Genomic DNA, 17,785 nt, shown 5'->3' with positions numbered 1-17,785 from the left:
TTGGCCACCCCATTTCTCCATCCCAGCCACCGCATTAAAACCCTACCCACGATTTTTAAACTACTATAACAATTACAAAAATCGTCTAAATATGATTCTTTTTTATATACTTATTTATTAATATATAATAGTTTTATATATTAAAAATAAAGTTATTTAAGCTCTTAAGGCTATTAAAAGAGGTCTCTTAGTTAATCGGGCTTTAATTAAGTTCGGAGTTCTAAAGTTAACTTTTTATAACTATAAAAGAGGCTACTAAACGAGGGTAATAGTATTTATAAACCTCTAGAGGCTTCTTTTATAATAAGAAGACTAGCTAGCTTAATAAGTTCGTATTTAATATAATCTAGGCGTTATACTAACTTATAAATAGCTTATAAAATTCGCTAAGTAAGTTCTAAGATCCTAGGGGGATATAAATCCTCTTAAAAAGAGATAAATAGACGCTTTTTTAAAAAAGAACTTATTAATTAAAGTTTAGAAAAGTCGTATTATTAATTCGAGGTATCTAAATAGGGCTATTACTAATATAATTAAGTTATAGTTTAGATTACTTAATATACTAGAGATTAGTAATATTAAATAAGCTAATAAGTATAATATAAATAAGATTAGTATTTTAGAGAGTAAGGGATTTAATAGCCTAGTTTTAGGTAAAGTAGAGACTATAATAATATAAAAAAAAGAGCTTAGTTCGCGTACTTAGGTATTTATAATTAAGTATATTTTTATTAATAATCGAACTATTAAACTACTAATTATATATAAAAAAAAGTCGGTATAATAGTAGTAATTTCTATTTAAACTTAACCCTTATACTAATTAGGAGTTTATAATAATAAATAATAGCTAGACGACCGATAAGACTACCCTTAAGTAGTTAAAAATAGTATTCTTATTATAAACTAAGACCCCCTCCCTTAGGGGGCTTAGTATATTTAATAAGCCTCGACTATTAATTTTAAATAGCTATAAGAGTTATATAACAATAGAATTTATATAAAAATACTATAAAAATAACGTCTACTTACTATTCTTATTACTATATATTTCCTATATCCTCTAATTATTAAATATAACTATTTTTAAACTTATTAAGTCTAAGTATAAAAAGGAGCTTAGTAAGGAGGATATAATAAATAATTCTATTATTATTAAAAAGCGGTACTTCTTAAGCTATTACTAAAAAGCTCGTTTAGCTAGTCTAATATCGTTAAATATATAAAATAAATAGAAAGTAACTAGACTATATCTCCTTAATATAGCTAGACTACTTACTAATTTAATAGTCCTACTTAACCTAGTTATATTAATTAAAAAGACCGTAAATACTAAGTAAATAATTAGTAATATTAGAAAAGTTATTAACTAGGTATTAGTAATATCTATTATTAACTAGTTAATATTTAAAAAGGCTAGTAAGCTTTATAATTAGTTAAAGTTATTTATAGAGCTTAGTTTAGATTATAATACTTAACGACTACTATTTAGAAAAGTAAAAAAGGTATTTAGTAAATAGGCCTACTATCTAGTAATATCTTAGTACTATATTTAAGTTTTAAAAGCTAAAGTTAACTAACTAAGGCTACGGAAAAAAAAGAGTATATTAATAAACTTAAATACTAAGTTTATAAATATTTAGGATATATAAAGAGCTTAGGAGGACTTTAATAACCGTCTAGTTAGTCCTAGTTAACTCGTAGGGGTCGAATTACTTAGGGAGAATAATAATAATATTATTATAGTAATAGAAGATAGTTAATTAATTAAGTGTAGTTAGTGGCGATATTTTGATACTATGTTTTGATAGGGTGGCTAAAAGGGGGGGGTGGCCAAAAGGGGGTGGGTCGACTTACTCAGGCACCAATGGCACCAATGAGTGGATTTCGCAGCAGGCGACCGGTCCGCTACCCCACCACAGGCCTCTTCAGCGTGCAAGAACACCCAGAGCATTTGCGCCCCCTCCAAACCTCCAGCCTCCAGGTACCTTACCTAGTGGACCGAGCAGCCGGAGAAACACACCAGTGCAGCAAAGGAAGGTTCCAGTTGGCCAAGGGGAAGAGCTGACGACGTCTCCGTCCGATGTCAATGCCCCCAAGCATCCGACCTCAATGTACCTCTACAGCCAATACACTCGCCAGTGATACATCGAAATTCTTCCAAGGTTTGGTTGTGTGAGCAGTGCAGCACAGCACAGCCTGACCTCTTCTGTCCCTTTGTCACTGATGAAGATCATCGTCTCGCCGAACCTCTACCCACCCGTGTCACCAAGGTGAGGCATACACCTTTATCTCAGGTATTCGCTGTACATATCATTCGGGCGGCCTGCGCCTCCTGCTAGCATTCATCTACTCTTTCTGCCCAGTTTTCTCCCAGTTTTAACCGTTTTGGCGGGGTTAGCCTTATACGACTGCTCCCCCACCGCCGACCTCCTGCTCGGGCCGCAGCCCACCGTTGGCGGTTTGTCCTCTTCTTGTTCTCGCTCCTTCGGAGGATTCCATCACGAATCCCTCTCCCGCCTCCTCCCAACAACACCTCTGGCCGCCGCACTCAGTTTAGACTGACCTGTTGGATCCCCAACCTTTGCATGCTGTTTCAACAGCATAAGTCTGGACAATGGCGGACGTAGATGTTGCGCCGACCTTCGGCGCTGAGCTCAAGGTCCGTATTCCGCGCGCAGTTTCCCCCGCGGCTTGGCTTGGCCCCTCCAGACGCTGACATGTCCTTTAGGATGGCTTCAAGCCCGCCAACACTTGGGTTGCTCACGGCATATCCTGGCTCGACGAAATACAGCAATTCTACCGCGAAAGGAGTGCCATCGAAAAGGAATATGCTGCGAAGCTCAATGCCTTGGCCAAGAAGTACTTCGAAAAGAAAAACAAGAAGTCAGCGCCTCTCAGCGTCGGCGACACCCCCGCCATGACACCAGGTTCTCTCGAAAGCGCTTCCTTGACTACCTGGTCTACGCAGCTTACTACACTCGAATCCCGAGCCGACGAACACGATCGATACGGCAACAACCTCCTCTCTCAAGTGGCTGAACCCCTCAAGTTCCTCGGCACCCGTTTCGAAGAGCTGCGCAAGCGCCATGCCGACTATGCCGGCAAACTCGAACACGAAAGGGACTCTCAATACGCGGACCTGCGCAAGACAAAGGCCAAATACGATGCTGCTTGTCAGGAAGTGGAAAGCAAGCGCAAAAAGTCTGAATCGTCCTTTGACAAGGCCAAAGCGCAGAGCGCCTATCAGCAGCAGATTCTAGACATGAATAACGTCAAGAACACATACTTGATCGCAATCAATGTCACTAACAAGCAAAAAGAGCGGTACTACCATGACTACGTTCCCGAGGTCATGGACAGTCTACAGGACTTGGCTGAGTTCCGTACCATGAAGCTGAATGGTCTGTGGACGGTCGCATCCCAATTGGAAGCGGCTATGCTGGAGAGCAGTAAAGGATTGATGCAAAAGCTAGCAACCGAGATTTCCAGAAACCAGCCTCACCTCGACTCTATGATGTATATCCGTCACAACCTCGGCGCATTCCACGAGCCACCAGACAAGGTTTTTGAGCCTAGTCCCGTATGGCATGACGACGACTTGATGATTGTAGACGAATCCGCCAAGATCTATCTCCGTAACGTACTCAGTAAATCGAAAGCTCATCTCGGAGACCTACGCAGAGAGGTTGACAAGAAAAGACGGGAGGTTGAGGGTATCAAACGTATAAAGCAAAGAATACGAGAGGGCACCGAGAAGAAGGATGAAGTTCTTGTGGTTACGCAAATTTTCGCCTTGCAGGAAGATCTCCACGCCGTCGACAGGCGGAGAGTGACCGCTGAAGTCGAGACGTCCACCATTACCTCGGCTGTGGGAGATGTGACACTTGGAGCGAAGAACCATAACTTCAAGGCGCAAACCTTCAAGATTCCAACAAATTGCGACCTTTGCGGTGAAAGGATATGGGGATTATCAGCCAAAGGCTTTGACTGCAGGGACTGTGGCTATACGTGTCACAACAAGTGCGAGATGAAGGTCCCAGCCGACTGCCCAGGCGAGCAGACGAAGGATGAACGAAAGAAGCTCAAGGCCGAACGCCAAGAGGCTGCCAACTCGCTGTTGAAACCGACCGCGTCCTCTCCAACCGTCGCAACAGATTCGCCGACCCTAACGAGATCGAATACGATGAACTCCTTGAGTTCAGGATACGCGCATAGCGCACGTCGGTCGATCACTGGGGGCCCGACATCGCCGATAGATGAGGTTCCTCCTGAGCCATCGACACCCCGCCCAGCTGCTCCTGCGTCGACCGTAAGCTCTACTACGGCCCGTAAGAGGGTCATGGCCCCGCCGCCAGCGGCCTATATCAGCGAACTACCTGGTAGCGCGCCGAATGGGTCGGGCTCTCCAGACCAGCAGAAGGGCAAGATGCTCTACACCTTTGAAGCTAGTGGCGACGGTGAAGTATCTGTAGTCGAAGGCCGGGAAGTCACAATGCTAGAACCTGATGGTATGTTTTCATCCTCGCCAGATTTACTCCCATTTGCTAATAAACTTTCAAAGATGGCACTGGCTGGGTCAAGGTGCGCGCAGGATACAAAGAAGGCATTGTGCCCGCCAGCTATGTCGACTGGGCACCACCATCGCCCATGGTCGCGCAGAACACCGGAGCGTCCGCCCGGCCCGAGTCGACGTACTCCAACTCTGGCTCCTCGATTGGGACAGCGGGACCGAAGAAGAAGGGGCCGGCAGTCGCTCCGAAGCGCGGAGCCAAGAAACTCAAGTACGTGGAGGCGTTGTACGAGTACACGGCGCAAAGCGACGCAGAGCACAGCATGACGGAGGGCGAGAGATTTGTCCTCATCAAGGACGATCCGGGCGACGGTTGGGCCGAAGTCGAAAAGGGCGGCGCAACGAAGAGCGTGCCTGCAAGCTACGTCCAGGCAGTCTAGGAGTCGTGTGCTCAGAGACGAAGAAGTTATAGGACGTTGAAGCCGCCTGCGGCGGCGGCGGCGGAGGACATTGTGCTGCGAGACATTCCACAGATGCCGCAGAAGCACGTTACGCAAAAAAAGGGGTTTGAGACGGAGAGAGAGGGTTATCGAGAGCCGCCTCGAGCAGCGGATCCTGCGGCAACGTTTTACCCGGAACGCGTGACCAGCGTCCGACTGGTGAAGCGAAATCAGAGCCAGAGAGAGCGGCGGAAATCGAAGCTGGACGATGTCGCTGCGTATCGGAGATCGAGAGAACGAAGTAGCATAGGTTAAGGTGCATGCATTCAGTGCTCTGTACTCTTTTTTCTACATATAAGTCGGCGGGAGTCGAGTTGGAGCATCAGGAGGGGGGGCTCAATTCCGGTGGTTTTTTTGAAGTAGTTGAAAATAGCAAAGCATTCTTGTTTTTCGCCCCCATCATTGCGAATAGATCCATTCGCATGGTGTTTCACCGTGTACGTGTGCGAGGTTTGACAGTAATGAAAGTGTTCTGACCACCTTGATAGACAGAAACGTCAAATGTATCTGTCAGTGTCACCAAAAATCCAAAATTCAGGGCGTCACTGGTGATTCTCATCCCCCCCTGCAAGGACTCGGTGGCATCGTCTCCCCTACCAGGAGTTGAGATCGTGGCCCATTCCGTTTGCGGTCAAAAGGCAAAAGGGGAGCGAGCAGAAGGGGGGGAAAGGGGATCGGGGAGATCCCAACCGGCCCTCCCGCTGCCAGTAACGCGGGCACCCGCCAGCCAGGGCATGGCCATTCCAGTTCGCTGCAAGAGCCCACGGGCCTTTTGCGGGGTGGGACCTGGAGGATGACGAGGCCCGACGAGTAAGTGTAAAGAAGGAAGCGGGAAATGGCCTAGGCTTGAGAGAACAGAGAAGAGACTGGAGTGTTCTCTACACAAGAATCCGCCAAGGGTCGCTTCTGTAGAGCGTAATCTCTTGAGAGATTTTTTTGTACTTCTTCTGTGCCGCTTGGAAGTGTATGGATAGACTGCAGGAGCCAAGTCTGGCAACTTGGCATGGATTCGGAGTCTCCCAAAAAGCAAAAGCAAAGCAAACAGTTCGAGGCCAAGGTCAGGCCAAAGGTGAAAAGGACTCCCATGAGTAGTCCATGTCCCTAAGAACGGGCCAAGCACTGGCCAAGCACCAATCAGATGACAGTCGAGGGCGGATAACCCCTGATAAACCCGCTGAAGGGTGTCACACAGAATGGGTGCTGCGTGCAGAAGATGGAGGGGTGAAGGGGGGTAATTTGGGATGAATCGAGGATGCAATTTCTTGTGCCCAAGGGCTGCATTTGTTTCCTGCGACTGCGAAATTTTGGCGGCTTGGACGCCGTATGCCTGCAAGCTGTAAGGCAAAGTCGGTCAGGGTTCACTGCCAAAGTTCCAAGCAGGGAAGACGGACGAGGCGACTGAATGGAGGCAGCTGACCAGACGCCGTTTCATTTGAAGAGATGGCTGGCCGCCTTTTCAACTTGGATAAGTGGCCTGCGTCATGTCCGGGGGAAGTGGGCAGACGGACCGAACAGAGAGGAACGGAGAGAGATTCAGTTTATTTGTATCCAGTCCTGGTTTGATTGGCCGCGATATGTGTTCTTTTTCTGGTAACAACGATCAGGCAAAGACCCAGGCAAAAGATTTCAATCTAATCGGTAGCACGTCGAGGTTGGTCTGAAACTGGGCACCTTGAAATGGGCGGGACTGACGTAGTGGAACCCACGACGTTGGACTCGAAATATGATCATCGATCGGATAATTTCTCGTCTGCATCAGTGCATGGGCTCGTGGAGTGGTCGTAGCCTCGTAGGTCGCAGTCCGAACGGGGGATGGTGATAATTGTATCCTGATCCGTACAGATAGGCCAAAGGGATTGGACTCGAGCAGATTGGTGTACGCAGTACCGTTCTGCGTCTGGGCTTCAAAGTTCAATCTACTCGGCATCAAACGGCAGCAGAGTTGCGATAGACCTGAGAATGAGACCAGACCGGGCCGGGGTGGAGGTTGGGTCTCGGTGGGCGGTGGCAGTGTTGACGTGGACTTCGCGGCGCGGCATTCTTTAGATCGCCGGCGAAGCGAAGTGAGTCTTTCTATGGCCGTTTCTTAGCTGCATGGTCTTTCTCTTGGAGCTTTCTTGGGATCATTTCTCTCGCGTTGGAGGTCGGTCTTGGCCAATTGAAGGAGATGTTTGAGGATTTTCTCGGTGGCCGAAGTGGAGGAAACTGGATAGAAGGTCGAGAACTAGTTGCAGACTGCAGTTGGTGTGCAGGTGTGGTGCCAGTGGATTGTGGTGGTGGTGGTGGTGGTGACGAGAGGACGCGGAATCGGAAGACAGGGACTGGCAGGGGCGCTCCCTACCTCCATTGATCGCTGTGGCAGTGCATGGAATGTCGTTTTTGACTGGGGCAAAGAATGGGGATTGATCTCCACTTTCTGACTGGCGGCTGGGTCGTAATGTCTCTGTCGGCATGCAAAAAAAGGGGTGTAGGGTGGGTGAGACCGTGAGACGGACATGCTTGGGGCCATGAGCACATGGGATTGAGTGAGTACTGTAGCCAAGTACCACCTTGAGGATTGAATTTTGGTCGGTGGGTCTTTGTTATCGTGATTGTCGTCAGATGGATAGATGATGCCCTGCTTCGTGGAGTTGGAATTTCAAGTACATAGTAGCGGCAAGCCGGCAGCAGTAAAAGGCAATGGTGCTTCGATGGTGTGTGGGGAAATTCGTGTTCTTTTTTCGTCCGGAGGCGTGTTTATGGCTGTGGCGATCAAAGGCACAGATACTCAACAAGAGTTTTTTGGGATACGAGCCAAACCGGAAAGAAAGAAAAAACACATCAGGTACGAATGGCTGAGTGAGACTGGCACTGGGAGGCGGCGTGACGGCCAAGCGGCTCAGCGGCATTGCAAGGCATGCTGATAAGTAGCGCTACTAGTTCGTAGCGTCTCGGTGCCTCGAAGAAGGCTGGTACCAAAGGCGATCGTCGTTTTTGTTGCGTTTCAGCGGGTTCGACCAGGCGACTTGAAGCAATGGGGATGGAATAATAGGATTGTTTCCAAGGTGCGACGGATGGGGAATAAAGCAAAATGTGCTGCCTCTCTTTCTGGTACCCATACGAGTAGAGCGTGAGAGAGCCAAACGGGCCACGGCAAGTCGCAAGGCGGTTTGTCGACGACGTGGACAGAAAGCCTGTGCCCAGACGCGCCGGTGCAACGCGCCCAGAGACGGACGCTGGACGACCTGACAGAATTACATCACCAATAATCTTTCTGCCCGTGTTTACAATACACAACCTGATCAAATTGAGCAAGATGGGGTGTGGCTTTAAGAAGGGCCACCGGCTGAGTGCCAGCTCAACAGCCAATTGAGTTTTGCTCTTGCTTGCCGGGAACCCGATTCAGCTCCATCCCACCTTCCCGCTGTCTGCAGCCACACCCCTCTTTCCTCTTAGGTTCATATTAATGGAGAATTGTGACCCACGCCTTCCCTTCCCGTCCCCTGAATTGGACTCGCAAATGTCTTCCCAGGAGAAACGTCCAAGCAAGAGAGAACAGCTGCCATCCAGCCAGTGAAGGACGATGGTGCGGTTGTCTGACAGACACAAGGAGACACTAGAATCAATTAGGCGAATGAACGGCTGCTGCTCCTATTCCCCCCCTTGATCCCTTCCCTCCCCTTCCTTTCCTCCCCGGGCGGCGTGGTCCACCGTCCACGACTCCTGTCGGTCCTTTCCTTGGCAAGCTGGCAAGGCAAGGGAAATCTGGACCAGGGCCGCAAAGTCTGGGAGGAGACTCGGAGACTGGGAAAGAGGGCGCGCAGTGGAGACCTTCACCTCCCAGAGTCTGGGGGGGTGTGGGTTGCAAAGAACGAATTCCACTTTGCGGCTTGCCCTGCTCCTCCTTCTTGGTTACTCGCTCGTACGAATAACAGGTACGGAGTACCTAGTGTACGAATACACTAACAACCCAGGTAATGTGCGAAGTACTGCGTACCACCACCGTCAATCACGCCGTTTTTTAATCATCCACCTCCCTCCTTCCCGCCCGACCTCTCTCTTTCTCTCCTTCTCGTCATTCTCTCTCAAAATCCTCATCCGACCTCTCGTTGCCATTTTCCCCGGGTTCGAGTGCGCCTCCCTTTCCTCTTCAATAAACCCACACGTCAACTCCCTCGCTTTGGTTGACTTTATTTCCTCATCTACCTTTCACTAAACCGACCAACCCTTTTAATCAACAACCCTTTTGGACTCCGAAACTTCACCCCTTTCGCAGCTCACATTCAACTGTTCCTCACTCTTTCGGAACGTTCTACCGCTTGGCACTTTCTGATCATCAACTTGGGTTTTTGGGAATTCACTTTGGTTCCTTCGCACACATATTCACAATGAAGTCTGTCGCTGCCATCTCCGCCCTTGCGGCCCTGTCCGTCGTCTCGGCCAAGCCTACTGCTACTGAGCGCGAGGCCCCCATCAAGGCCCGTTCTTTGCCCGCAGTCTCCGCCTCCGGCAACGGTATGGATCACCAAATATCGCATCGTTCTGACCCAATTGACTGACATGGACATGAATAGCTTTCTACGCTGATGGCACCCGCTTCTACGTCCGTGGTATCGACTACCAGCCCGGTGGCTCTTCCGAGAACGTCGACCCCCTGGCCGATACCACCATCTGCGGTCGTGACATTCCCAAGTTCAAGGACCTCGGTGTAAACACCATCCGTGTCTACTCCGTCGACAACTCCAAGGACCACAAGGAGTGCATGCAGAAGCTCGCCGACGCTGGCATCTACCTCGTCGCCGATGTCAACAACCCCAAGTACTCCATCAACCGCGCCGACCCTCACCCTTCTTACAACGCCGTCTACCTCCAGAGCGTCTTCGCCACCGTCGAGGAGTTCGCCCAGTACGACAACACCCTCGCCTTCTTCTCCGGAAACGAGGTCATCCACGATGAGGCCAACACCACCTTGACCGCCCCCTACGTCAAGGCTGTTACCCGTGACATCAAGAACTACATGGCCTCCCGCGGCCTTCGCCACGTCCCCGTCGGCTACTCTGCCGCCGATGTCGCCGACAACCGCATGCAGTCCGCTGAGTACTTCAACTGCGGTAGCGACGATGCCCGCTCCGACTTCTTCGCCTTCAACGACTACTCCTGGTGCAGCTCCAGCTTCAAGCAGTCTGGATGGGACGTCAAGGTTAAGAACTTCACCGACTACGGTATTCCCATTTTGTAAGCAACACGAATATTCCCCGTTTGCTTTCCTAAAACTAACCAATGATACAGCCTGTCCGAGTACGGTTGCAACACCAACACCCGTACCTTCGACGAGATGGAGGCTCTCATGAACTCTGAGATGACCGGCGTCTACTCTGGTGGTCTGATGTACGAGTACTCACAGGAGGCCAACAAGTACGGTATCGTCGAGATCAGCGGCAGCACTGTCTCCGAGCTTGACGAGTACGCCAACTTCAAGAGCGCTCTTTCCAAGTACCCCGCCCCTACTGGTGATGGTGGTGCCGCCGCTACCTCCCACTCTGTCGCTTGCCCTACCTCTGACTCCGTCTGGATGGTCGACCCCACTAAGATCCCTACCATCCCCTCCGCTGCCGAGAAGGTAAATTATATCCATTCTGTTCCTTGGGAAGAGTAAGCCGCTAACAAACCAACAGTACATGACCGCTGGTGCTGGTACTGGCCCCGGTCTCAGTGGCGATGGCTCCCAGACCGCTGGTGACTCTGCTTCAGACGGCGAGACCACCGGAGGTGTTGCCTCTGCCAGTGCATCCGGCGGCGCTTCCGCCACTGGCTCTTCCAACGCTGCTCCTGGCATGACCTTTGGCAGCCCCATTGAGAAGGCTCCTTTGGCTGTTGCCGGTCTGGCCGCCCTGTTCACCATGTTCGGTGCCTTCCTGTTGTAAGAAACTGAAGCCATGAAGATTGGCCCAGCTATTGCTGGATGTACAAACGATATCCAAAGGGCATTTGCCCTTAATTCGCATGAAGCACTAGATTTGATGTATGGCTTGGCCGCTATTTCGTTAGTTTATCAATGACACCCAGGGTACGGGCGTACCCGGCTTCTGAGCAGTGAATAACACGGCATGGAAACGGTTTTATTTGGAGTTGAGTCTTGGTGCTGGCTGTGCTGCTTCACAAAAGCCGCAAAGGACCATGAATCCTTTTCTATGCAGGCGCAAGATATTTGTACGTATTGTTGCGAAAAGCAACAACGATTCTAATTCATTTGTTTGATTATGACGTTATTCTTTCATCAACTCCGCCAGTGTGACCCACCAATCTCCTAGATGCATAATGTTCACCAAGTCCTCGAACACGTACCCAATCTACTAAATAGAAGTTAAGATGAGTTAAGATAAGTTAAGATGAGTTAAGATAAGTTAAGATAAGTTGAGATGAGTTGAGATGAGTTGAGATGAGTTGAGATGAGTTAAGATGAGTTGAGATGAGTTGAGATGAGTTGAGATGAGTTGAGATGAGTTGAGACTGAGGATGAGGAAGACCTTGAAGGTGAAATTGATGTTAAAGTCGACGTTGGGTTTGAAGATGAGGCTCGGGTCCTGCAGGATTCGGCACGGGACTTAGCGATGGTCTGTGAGCTTGCTCCAAGTTTAGGTCTTCAGGAGATAATGGCTATTGTCGAGACGATGCTGAGCAATGCAAACAACCACCCACTGTGTCACCCAAGCAAGTACGCCCCTCATTTTCGGTGTTCGGAGCCGTCATTGCTGCGATGGTACCCAGAAGGCCGCCGGGCTATATACAACCGCGAAGGTTACGAAGAACTGCCATAAAACTACTGTACATTGAAGAACCCGTGGGACTTGAGGCATTTCCTCTGGGGCAGAATTCTGAGACATCTCCAAAGGTTGACACTGAGTCGGGGCCACGGCATGTTGGTCTTTCAATCGACCGGGAAGACGCCGTAGACTGCTCCGGCAAAGGTGGAGAATGTGCCGTAGCTTCCGCTAGTTGCCGGCTATTTCGTGACTTTCAGTGCACGGCACGGAGTTAGGCATGATGCCAAAACCTCTGCTCACTTACCTCAGTTTCTTCGGCGAAATTTAGGCCAGGTCTACTTTGATCTGTCGGTGCTACCGGTGCTACCGATGGTTCCAGCGCAGAGCTCCCCACGGCAGGACTTTCTTTCCTCCTTTCGTCAACCAGGGCAGCTGTGACCAGTCTTGTTCTTACCTGTATACTTGCGACATACCTGGTCAAGCCTGCCCTCAGCACGGGACTGCAGAGGATGGCACAGCCACCACAAGCTTCAAATCTCAAGACGCTTCGTCCCGTGGCTATGTCAATGAGTTTTCGGTTCCGCCGGGAGAGCGGCAGTCCAGCGGAAATCCGGGGGACGTTGCAACGGGTCAATATCAATGTGTAAGATGATTGGTGGACTAGGACGAGCATGTGTTTGGGGAAAGTAACCTCCAGGCCAATTGGCGTTGAGATCCCCCGCCCGAACCCAACACTCCTTCTCTTCAAGGCATATCCTTTGAGGGAGGACCTGCCACCCAAACTCCCACCACAGATTCGCTGACGGCTTGGCGGGGATGAATCAGGCCATAGTCAAAATTTCGGCCCCGAACGTTCCTGATTTCCTCGTACGGAAGTCTTTCCTGGTCCTTTCTGTCGCCGCGGCACAATGTAGGGAAGCTTGAGTTGTGTCTTTCGAATCGCTTTGCATGCCGAATATCCGGCCCCGCCCGATACAGCCAATGATTCTTGGCATGGTAGGTGTTTGGTCCTACTTCATAGGATCGAATCTCCGATAAAGCGACAGTGACTTGCTTTTCCTAACACTTGGGTTCGTCTATATGCTGCAAAACTCTCTTTCGCGGGAGACCCCGCTCCCCAGCAGTGTCGCATGTTGAGAGCAGGGGACACCTCGGTTTGAAGTGACCGGTCAAACCATCTGAAATACCGACTCCAGACCACATTGCTTCAGATTCAATTTCCATTCTCTCTCGATTACATTTCAACCAAACTTTGAGATGATGTTATAGTCTGTCGTTCCAGGAAGGAAGCAAAGAAAAGTGAAAGAACAATGCGCCAAAGAAAGGCCGCGCGGCGAGTAGGGCCAGTTTTCGTGGCAGCCACTCTCGTCCTTGTCACTTACGTTCTGTTTTATCCGCGAGAGAGGCTTTGGAACCCCCTAACAGGACATCACTCCACGGCGGTGTCTTTTGACTGGAAAAAGAAGGCCGGCCTTGCGACTGGAGCGGCATCTGATTTCGAACACCTCCACCTAAACGAGGAACAATGCCAGGCGACGTTCCCCGGCCTGACAGAGGAGATTGACCTGGCCGCGGCCGAGGGAGAGTTCCAGCTCGGACTCGGCGACGCTTCCGCCTCGCTGCTGGGACAGATCAAAGACGATAGAATACTGATACTGCAGGCGCCGAGACCTGTGGACATGTCAGATCAATGGATCGAGGTGAGTTCCGCTCCAATGCTACACACTTTCCACCTCCAAGCAGAGGGAGATGGAAAGATCTTGAAATCTCAGCAACTAACACAAAAGACCAAGCGACAAAGCGCCGCCCTCCACCAGCTACACCGCGCCATTCTCACCTCACCAACCCCTCTACCAGACACCTACTTTAACCTCTACATCCAGGACACGCCCATCAAACACACCTGGTCCCACAGCCGTCCGGCGCGGACCTCGTCCTCCTCCTCCTCGTCCCCTCGACACACCTTCCCCATCCCCCACTTCTCCTTCTGGGCATGGACCCAGCCCTTCATTCGCTCCCTCCCGCACGCAGCCTCCGCCATCGCCGAGATTGAAGCCAGCCTACCGTTCGAAAAGAAGAATGCCCGGGCCGTGTGGCGTGGCACGTCGTGGTTCAACAACGGCGCCAGTGCGAACCCGCGATCCCGACAGGACCTCATCCAGCTCACAAAGGACGCGGGATGGGCCGACGTGCAGGCGCTCGAGTGGACGAACAACGGGGAGAACGCGACGAACGCGCTGGCGATTGAAGATTTTTGCAGGTACAAGTACATTATCCACACCGGGGGCGTGTCGTACTCTGGCCGGCTGCAGTTTCAACAGCTTTGCGAGAGCGTGGTGTTGAGTCCGCCGCTGGAGTGGATGCAGCATACGACGCACCTCGTTGAGCCGGTGTACTCGAGTTCCCTACTATCAGGAGGCCCGTCAGAGTTGCCCGAGAATGCTTCTTTCGAAGCCAAGCCGCGGGATGAGCAGCAGCGACATCAGCAGCGGCATCAACTCTCACCAAGAACACTGGAGCAGTGGCCGACGACACTCCGCGCAGAGGAAGCCAACATGGTCTTTGTCAAGCCGGACTGGTCGGACCTGGAGGCGACGGTCCGGTGGTTGGAGGATCACCCGGACGTGGCGCGCGGGATTGCGAGACGGCAGCGGGCGTTGTTCTCTGGTCGAGGGTATCTGAGCCCTGCCGCGGAGGTGTGTTACTGGCGGGCTCTTATCAAGGGCTGGGGCCGTGTTGTGCGCGTTGACGACGATGTCGGCCGGAAGAGTGCTGACGCGGTGAGCTTTGAGGAGTTTATCGTGCGGGCTGAAAGGGCGAAGAAGAGAGGTCACTGAAAGGTTTACCGCGTGGCTTTTGGGTGAGAATATCACGTATGTCGACGATGACGACGAAAACCCAGAAAAGGGCGAGGCGGAGGAGTTTTCTCCGTCTGAATCTTTTCTTTGCGCTCGCGCGACTTATCACCGAGTTTGACCATATGACAAGGGGAAACGTCTCAGATGAAAAGAAGAGAAGATTGTGGCACCCGCCCGGGAATTTGGACAGGATCTATGCGATTTCGGCTTCCGATGAGCCTCGTTATTGGATCCAAAGCCGGATGTCGCGAATACACTTCGAACTCTTGGTCCTGAGCACAACGATACGAAGGGAAACGGAAATGGAGGTCCAAGGCACGCTTGACCTGGGGTCAAGCCTTACGAAGAGAAATCATTGACCAAGGCATCACCGAATTATGCTAGCTGAGGTCTGCAAGAGTACTTGGGATTTCACTAAAGATATGTTGTGAGGGTCTTGGAGGAGAAGAAGGGAAGGTGGGAAACGGGCGGATATGTCAACGAAGTAGACGTCGAAGAGCAGGGATGAGGTCGAGGTACTATCATCTTTCGTCTGCACCTTCTTCTGACTCTCGCCCGCGCAACAGATCACGTAGACTAGGCAGCCTGACGATTAGGGAGAAAGTATCTGGATGAAGAAGGAAAATCCGGTATTTTCGGTGGACACACACGAGATCTGGGAGCACAAGAAGCCTCACCTCCGAGTCTCGATTATCGAAATGACCTCTACCACTCACCGGACGGAAAACTATGCCGGGCATCACGAGTCAAACATCACAACGAGACAACCCCCGCTAGTCAAGACAGCTAAGAAAATGACCGGAATTTGGCGAGAAGAGAAACAGCAGAGGGTCTTTGTACCATAATCGACCATGGACTAAAGCTCCAAGCTTACGCGGTTCTCGGCACGCAATAGACGCATATCGCCTCGGCGCAAACGCGCTCCGGCTCCCACCTTGGCACCTATTGCCTGGTTGGATGTGGGAACTCCGGGGAAGGGCGAGATGCCTAGACCGGAAGGTACTGATTACCTCCGTACGCTGATCAAGCATTTGCCTGCCGGAGGGTTGACTTGGCAAAAGGAATCATCAAAGCGAAGCTGGGAAATTCGTGACAGTCATCCCCATTATACGTAGGGTCAGGGACGGTGGGGGGTCTTGCCCAGGTTTCCATTCTGTCCTGGCGCCCGTGGTTCCGATATCCTGGGACTCGAGCAGACGAACGACACCCCTCTGGTGAGCAACGGAGTTTACCGCAGCTCTTATTATATGCTCGCGGGTGGTTTACATACTTCTGTTGGAACCAACAGGTTGGTGACTCGGGCATACCCATGGCCTTTGACAGGGTTGGACAGGGTTTCTTATTCAAACTATCCGCACGTCTGATCGGCAGCGGAAATTAGCGAGTCTCGGGCAGTCTTAAGAGTTCAGACGGACAGCAGCAGCAAGCGGTACATAGTCAAAACTGACCGGATAGCGAAAGCATGATTCCATCACTGGAATGCCAATGAACGATCACCAAACTTTCCGTACTGAAACCTGATCTGGATCCTTCTCCAACGCCCGATTGAATACCGGTATTCAATGAAAAATCCGTACCGCCGGCGATCATCACATGGAACTGACGTGAAGCAGAGGAGCGAAACACAATTCATGTTTGCCGGGCAATTGTGTCCGGACCTCGGTGTCTCCCATGATCGTCCATACCCCCTCACTACAACTTCAACCCACCTCGCCTCGCCAAAATCTGGGTCTAGGCGGGAAGCGAATGGACATCTACCTTGATGCATCTCGACAAATACGGTCGAGAAGAAACAGCGCTGCGTGCGTGCGTGATGGAGCGAAAGCTGCTGAGTGCCGATAGGGTAATACAGAAAAAATGCCCATTTCTGTTGTGTAACTGTAACCTGGCAAGAGATGAACAAATTTGTGACATATCAGCTTCCAGCCGTGCAGTGCAGGCAGGGCACACAGACATGGAACACGGACGCACATGCTCACTCACGACACGACACAGCACAACAGAACACGACGAACCAGCCTTCTGGGACGGGCAAAATTATGTCTTTCCCGGGAGGAGGAATTCCCATGTCTTGGTTTCAAACGAAACTAGGAAAAACAGCTAGAGAGGTATGTGTGTCGGATGAAAGGGGCAGACAATCTGCCTTGGGCTATGGTTGGGCAAAGTGGTTGGTTCACAAACTCGTAACTTACACTCTCACCTAGCTCATACATCCATGTCTCTTCCTCCTTCTGCTTCAACGACTCAACGAGAGCAAAAAGCTGGGAACAGGGCCCGAGAACCGGGGACAGCTTCTCGCCTCTAAGCTCTGGCCGTTTTCTGTGCGGCACAGTAAAGCTAGTGCCAAACCTTTCCGCCCATTCAGATCCCGAGGGGCGGGACAGACAACCATGCAGGCTGGCTTGTTAAGTTGTTGTTGGTGTAGTGCACATGCACATCACGCCCCGCTGCATCTGCCTAGACTGGGCCTTTCCTTTCCGTGGACCCGTCCGTCACACCGTCTTTCGGGCGGTTCCAACGTTGGGTACGTGAGGCTGCGGATAGTCAACCATTGGAACTTACTTACCTTGGGTTAAGGTGGTGAGAGGCCATAGAGAAAGCGTCTGCTTCACTAGCTGAGCGAGAAGATACTCTCATTTGCTTATGTATGAAGAAGGCATGCGTTCGTAAAGTGTGTGTTAGAGGATGCGACTCCAGCTCTCCCCACCTGTCATAGGCAAATCACGTTCTTCCATTCCACCAGCTCTTCTTTGTCCCGATGCCGACCAACTTACTTTCGCAGCTTCCCACCGCATACGGTGGTCCGCATGGTTGCATAAAAGTTCTGATCCTTGGAGAGGGAAAGCCTGGTGGTGGTATTGGACATGTATGTCTAGGCTGTCGGTTCCGAGCCACATGGGAGCTTTTTCTTCCCACCACCCCTCTCTCTTACCCTCGTGTCAGATGTCACACTGGCATCTCTTTGTCTCTTCTTGCTTCTGAAGACCTCCGGTTGGTGACGATAGGTAGTCGATTGGGGAACTTCGGGCTTATTTTCCCTCTTGAACCTGCGATCCGCTTCTTGTTTCTTTCCATCTTCTCCCGCAGCTGTGGCACCCTGTTTTCCTTTTCTGCAGCCGTTTGCACATGGCTGAAGCAGAAGAGAAAAAAAACACTTCGTTGGTTCTGACAT

At 50.7% G+C, this 17,785-nt stretch overlaps 7 protein-coding genes across 7 annotated transcripts; 4 read left to right on the top strand and 3 right to left on the bottom strand.

Moving 5' to 3' along the window:
• Window positions 1-1,866: 1,866 nt before the first annotated feature.
• CLUP02_10800 (uncharacterized protein) lies at window positions 1,867-2,564 on the top strand (the record flags this gene model as incomplete). The annotated part of the gene is made up of 4 exons (XM_049289772.1): window positions 1,867-1,983; window positions 2,031-2,140; window positions 2,198-2,272; window positions 2,366-2,564. 4 exons carry the CDS (start codon window positions 1,867-1,869, stop codon window positions 2,562-2,564), a joined length of 501 nt encoding a protein of 166 aa, XP_049146917.1.
• Window positions 2,565-2,616: 52 nt separating this feature from the next.
• CLUP02_10799 (uncharacterized protein) lies at window positions 2,617-4,952 on the top strand (the record flags this gene model as incomplete). The annotated part of the gene is made up of 3 exons (XM_049289771.1): window positions 2,617-2,661; window positions 2,731-4,510; window positions 4,564-4,952. 3 exons carry the CDS (start codon window positions 2,617-2,619, stop codon window positions 4,950-4,952), a joined length of 2,214 nt encoding a protein of 737 aa, XP_049146916.1.
• Window positions 4,953-4,978: 26 nt separating this feature from the next.
• On the bottom strand, window positions 4,979-7,051 carry CLUP02_10798 (uncharacterized protein; the record flags this gene model as incomplete). The annotated part of the gene is made up of 10 exons (XM_049289770.1): window positions 4,979-5,027; window positions 5,087-5,213; window positions 5,305-5,492; window positions 5,610-5,890; window positions 5,955-6,091; window positions 6,156-6,346; window positions 6,404-6,410; window positions 6,474-6,599; window positions 6,684-6,928; window positions 6,984-7,051. The coding sequence occupies 10 exons, from the start codon at window positions 7,049-7,051 to the stop codon at window positions 4,979-4,981; spliced, it is 1,419 nt and encodes a 472-aa protein (XP_049146915.1).
• Window positions 7,052-7,832: 781 nt separating this feature from the next.
• CLUP02_10797 (uncharacterized protein) lies at window positions 7,833-8,234 on the bottom strand (the record flags this gene model as incomplete). The annotated part of the gene is made up of 1 exon (XM_049289769.1): window positions 7,833-8,234. A coding segment is annotated over one exon (402 nt), but the record flags the coding sequence as incomplete, so codon positions are not given.
• Window positions 8,235-9,379: 1,145 nt separating this feature from the next.
• CLUP02_10796 (glycolipid anchored surface protein) lies at window positions 9,380-10,915 on the top strand (the record flags this gene model as incomplete). The annotated part of the gene is made up of 4 exons (XM_049289768.1): window positions 9,380-9,506; window positions 9,566-10,226; window positions 10,281-10,611; window positions 10,667-10,915. The coding sequence occupies 4 exons, from the start codon at window positions 9,380-9,382 to the stop codon at window positions 10,913-10,915; spliced, it is 1,368 nt and encodes a 455-aa protein (XP_049146913.1).
• Window positions 10,916-13,065: 2,150 nt separating this feature from the next.
• CLUP02_10795 (uncharacterized protein) lies at window positions 13,066-14,592 on the top strand (the record flags this gene model as incomplete). The annotated part of the gene is made up of 1 exon (XM_049289767.1): window positions 13,066-14,592. One exon carries the CDS (start codon window positions 13,066-13,068, stop codon window positions 14,590-14,592), a length of 1,527 nt encoding a protein of 508 aa, XP_049146912.1.
• Window positions 14,593-16,650: 2,058 nt separating this feature from the next.
• On the bottom strand, window positions 16,651-17,510 carry CLUP02_10794 (uncharacterized protein; the record flags this gene model as incomplete). The annotated part of the gene is made up of 4 exons (XM_049289766.1): window positions 16,651-16,713; window positions 16,791-17,014; window positions 17,180-17,228; window positions 17,388-17,510. The coding sequence occupies 4 exons, from the start codon at window positions 17,508-17,510 to the stop codon at window positions 16,651-16,653; spliced, it is 459 nt and encodes a 152-aa protein (XP_049146911.1).
• Window positions 17,511-17,785: the final 275 nt, after the last annotated feature.

This window comes from Colletotrichum lupini, chromosome 5 (genome assembly GCF_023278565.1).
Source record: "Colletotrichum lupini chromosome 5, complete sequence".
Taxonomy (NCBI): domain Eukaryota; kingdom Fungi; phylum Ascomycota; class Sordariomycetes; order Glomerellales; family Glomerellaceae; genus Colletotrichum; species Colletotrichum lupini.
Note: the sequence above shows the minus strand (reverse complement) of the source record. Positions and strands in the feature narration are given on the sequence as shown.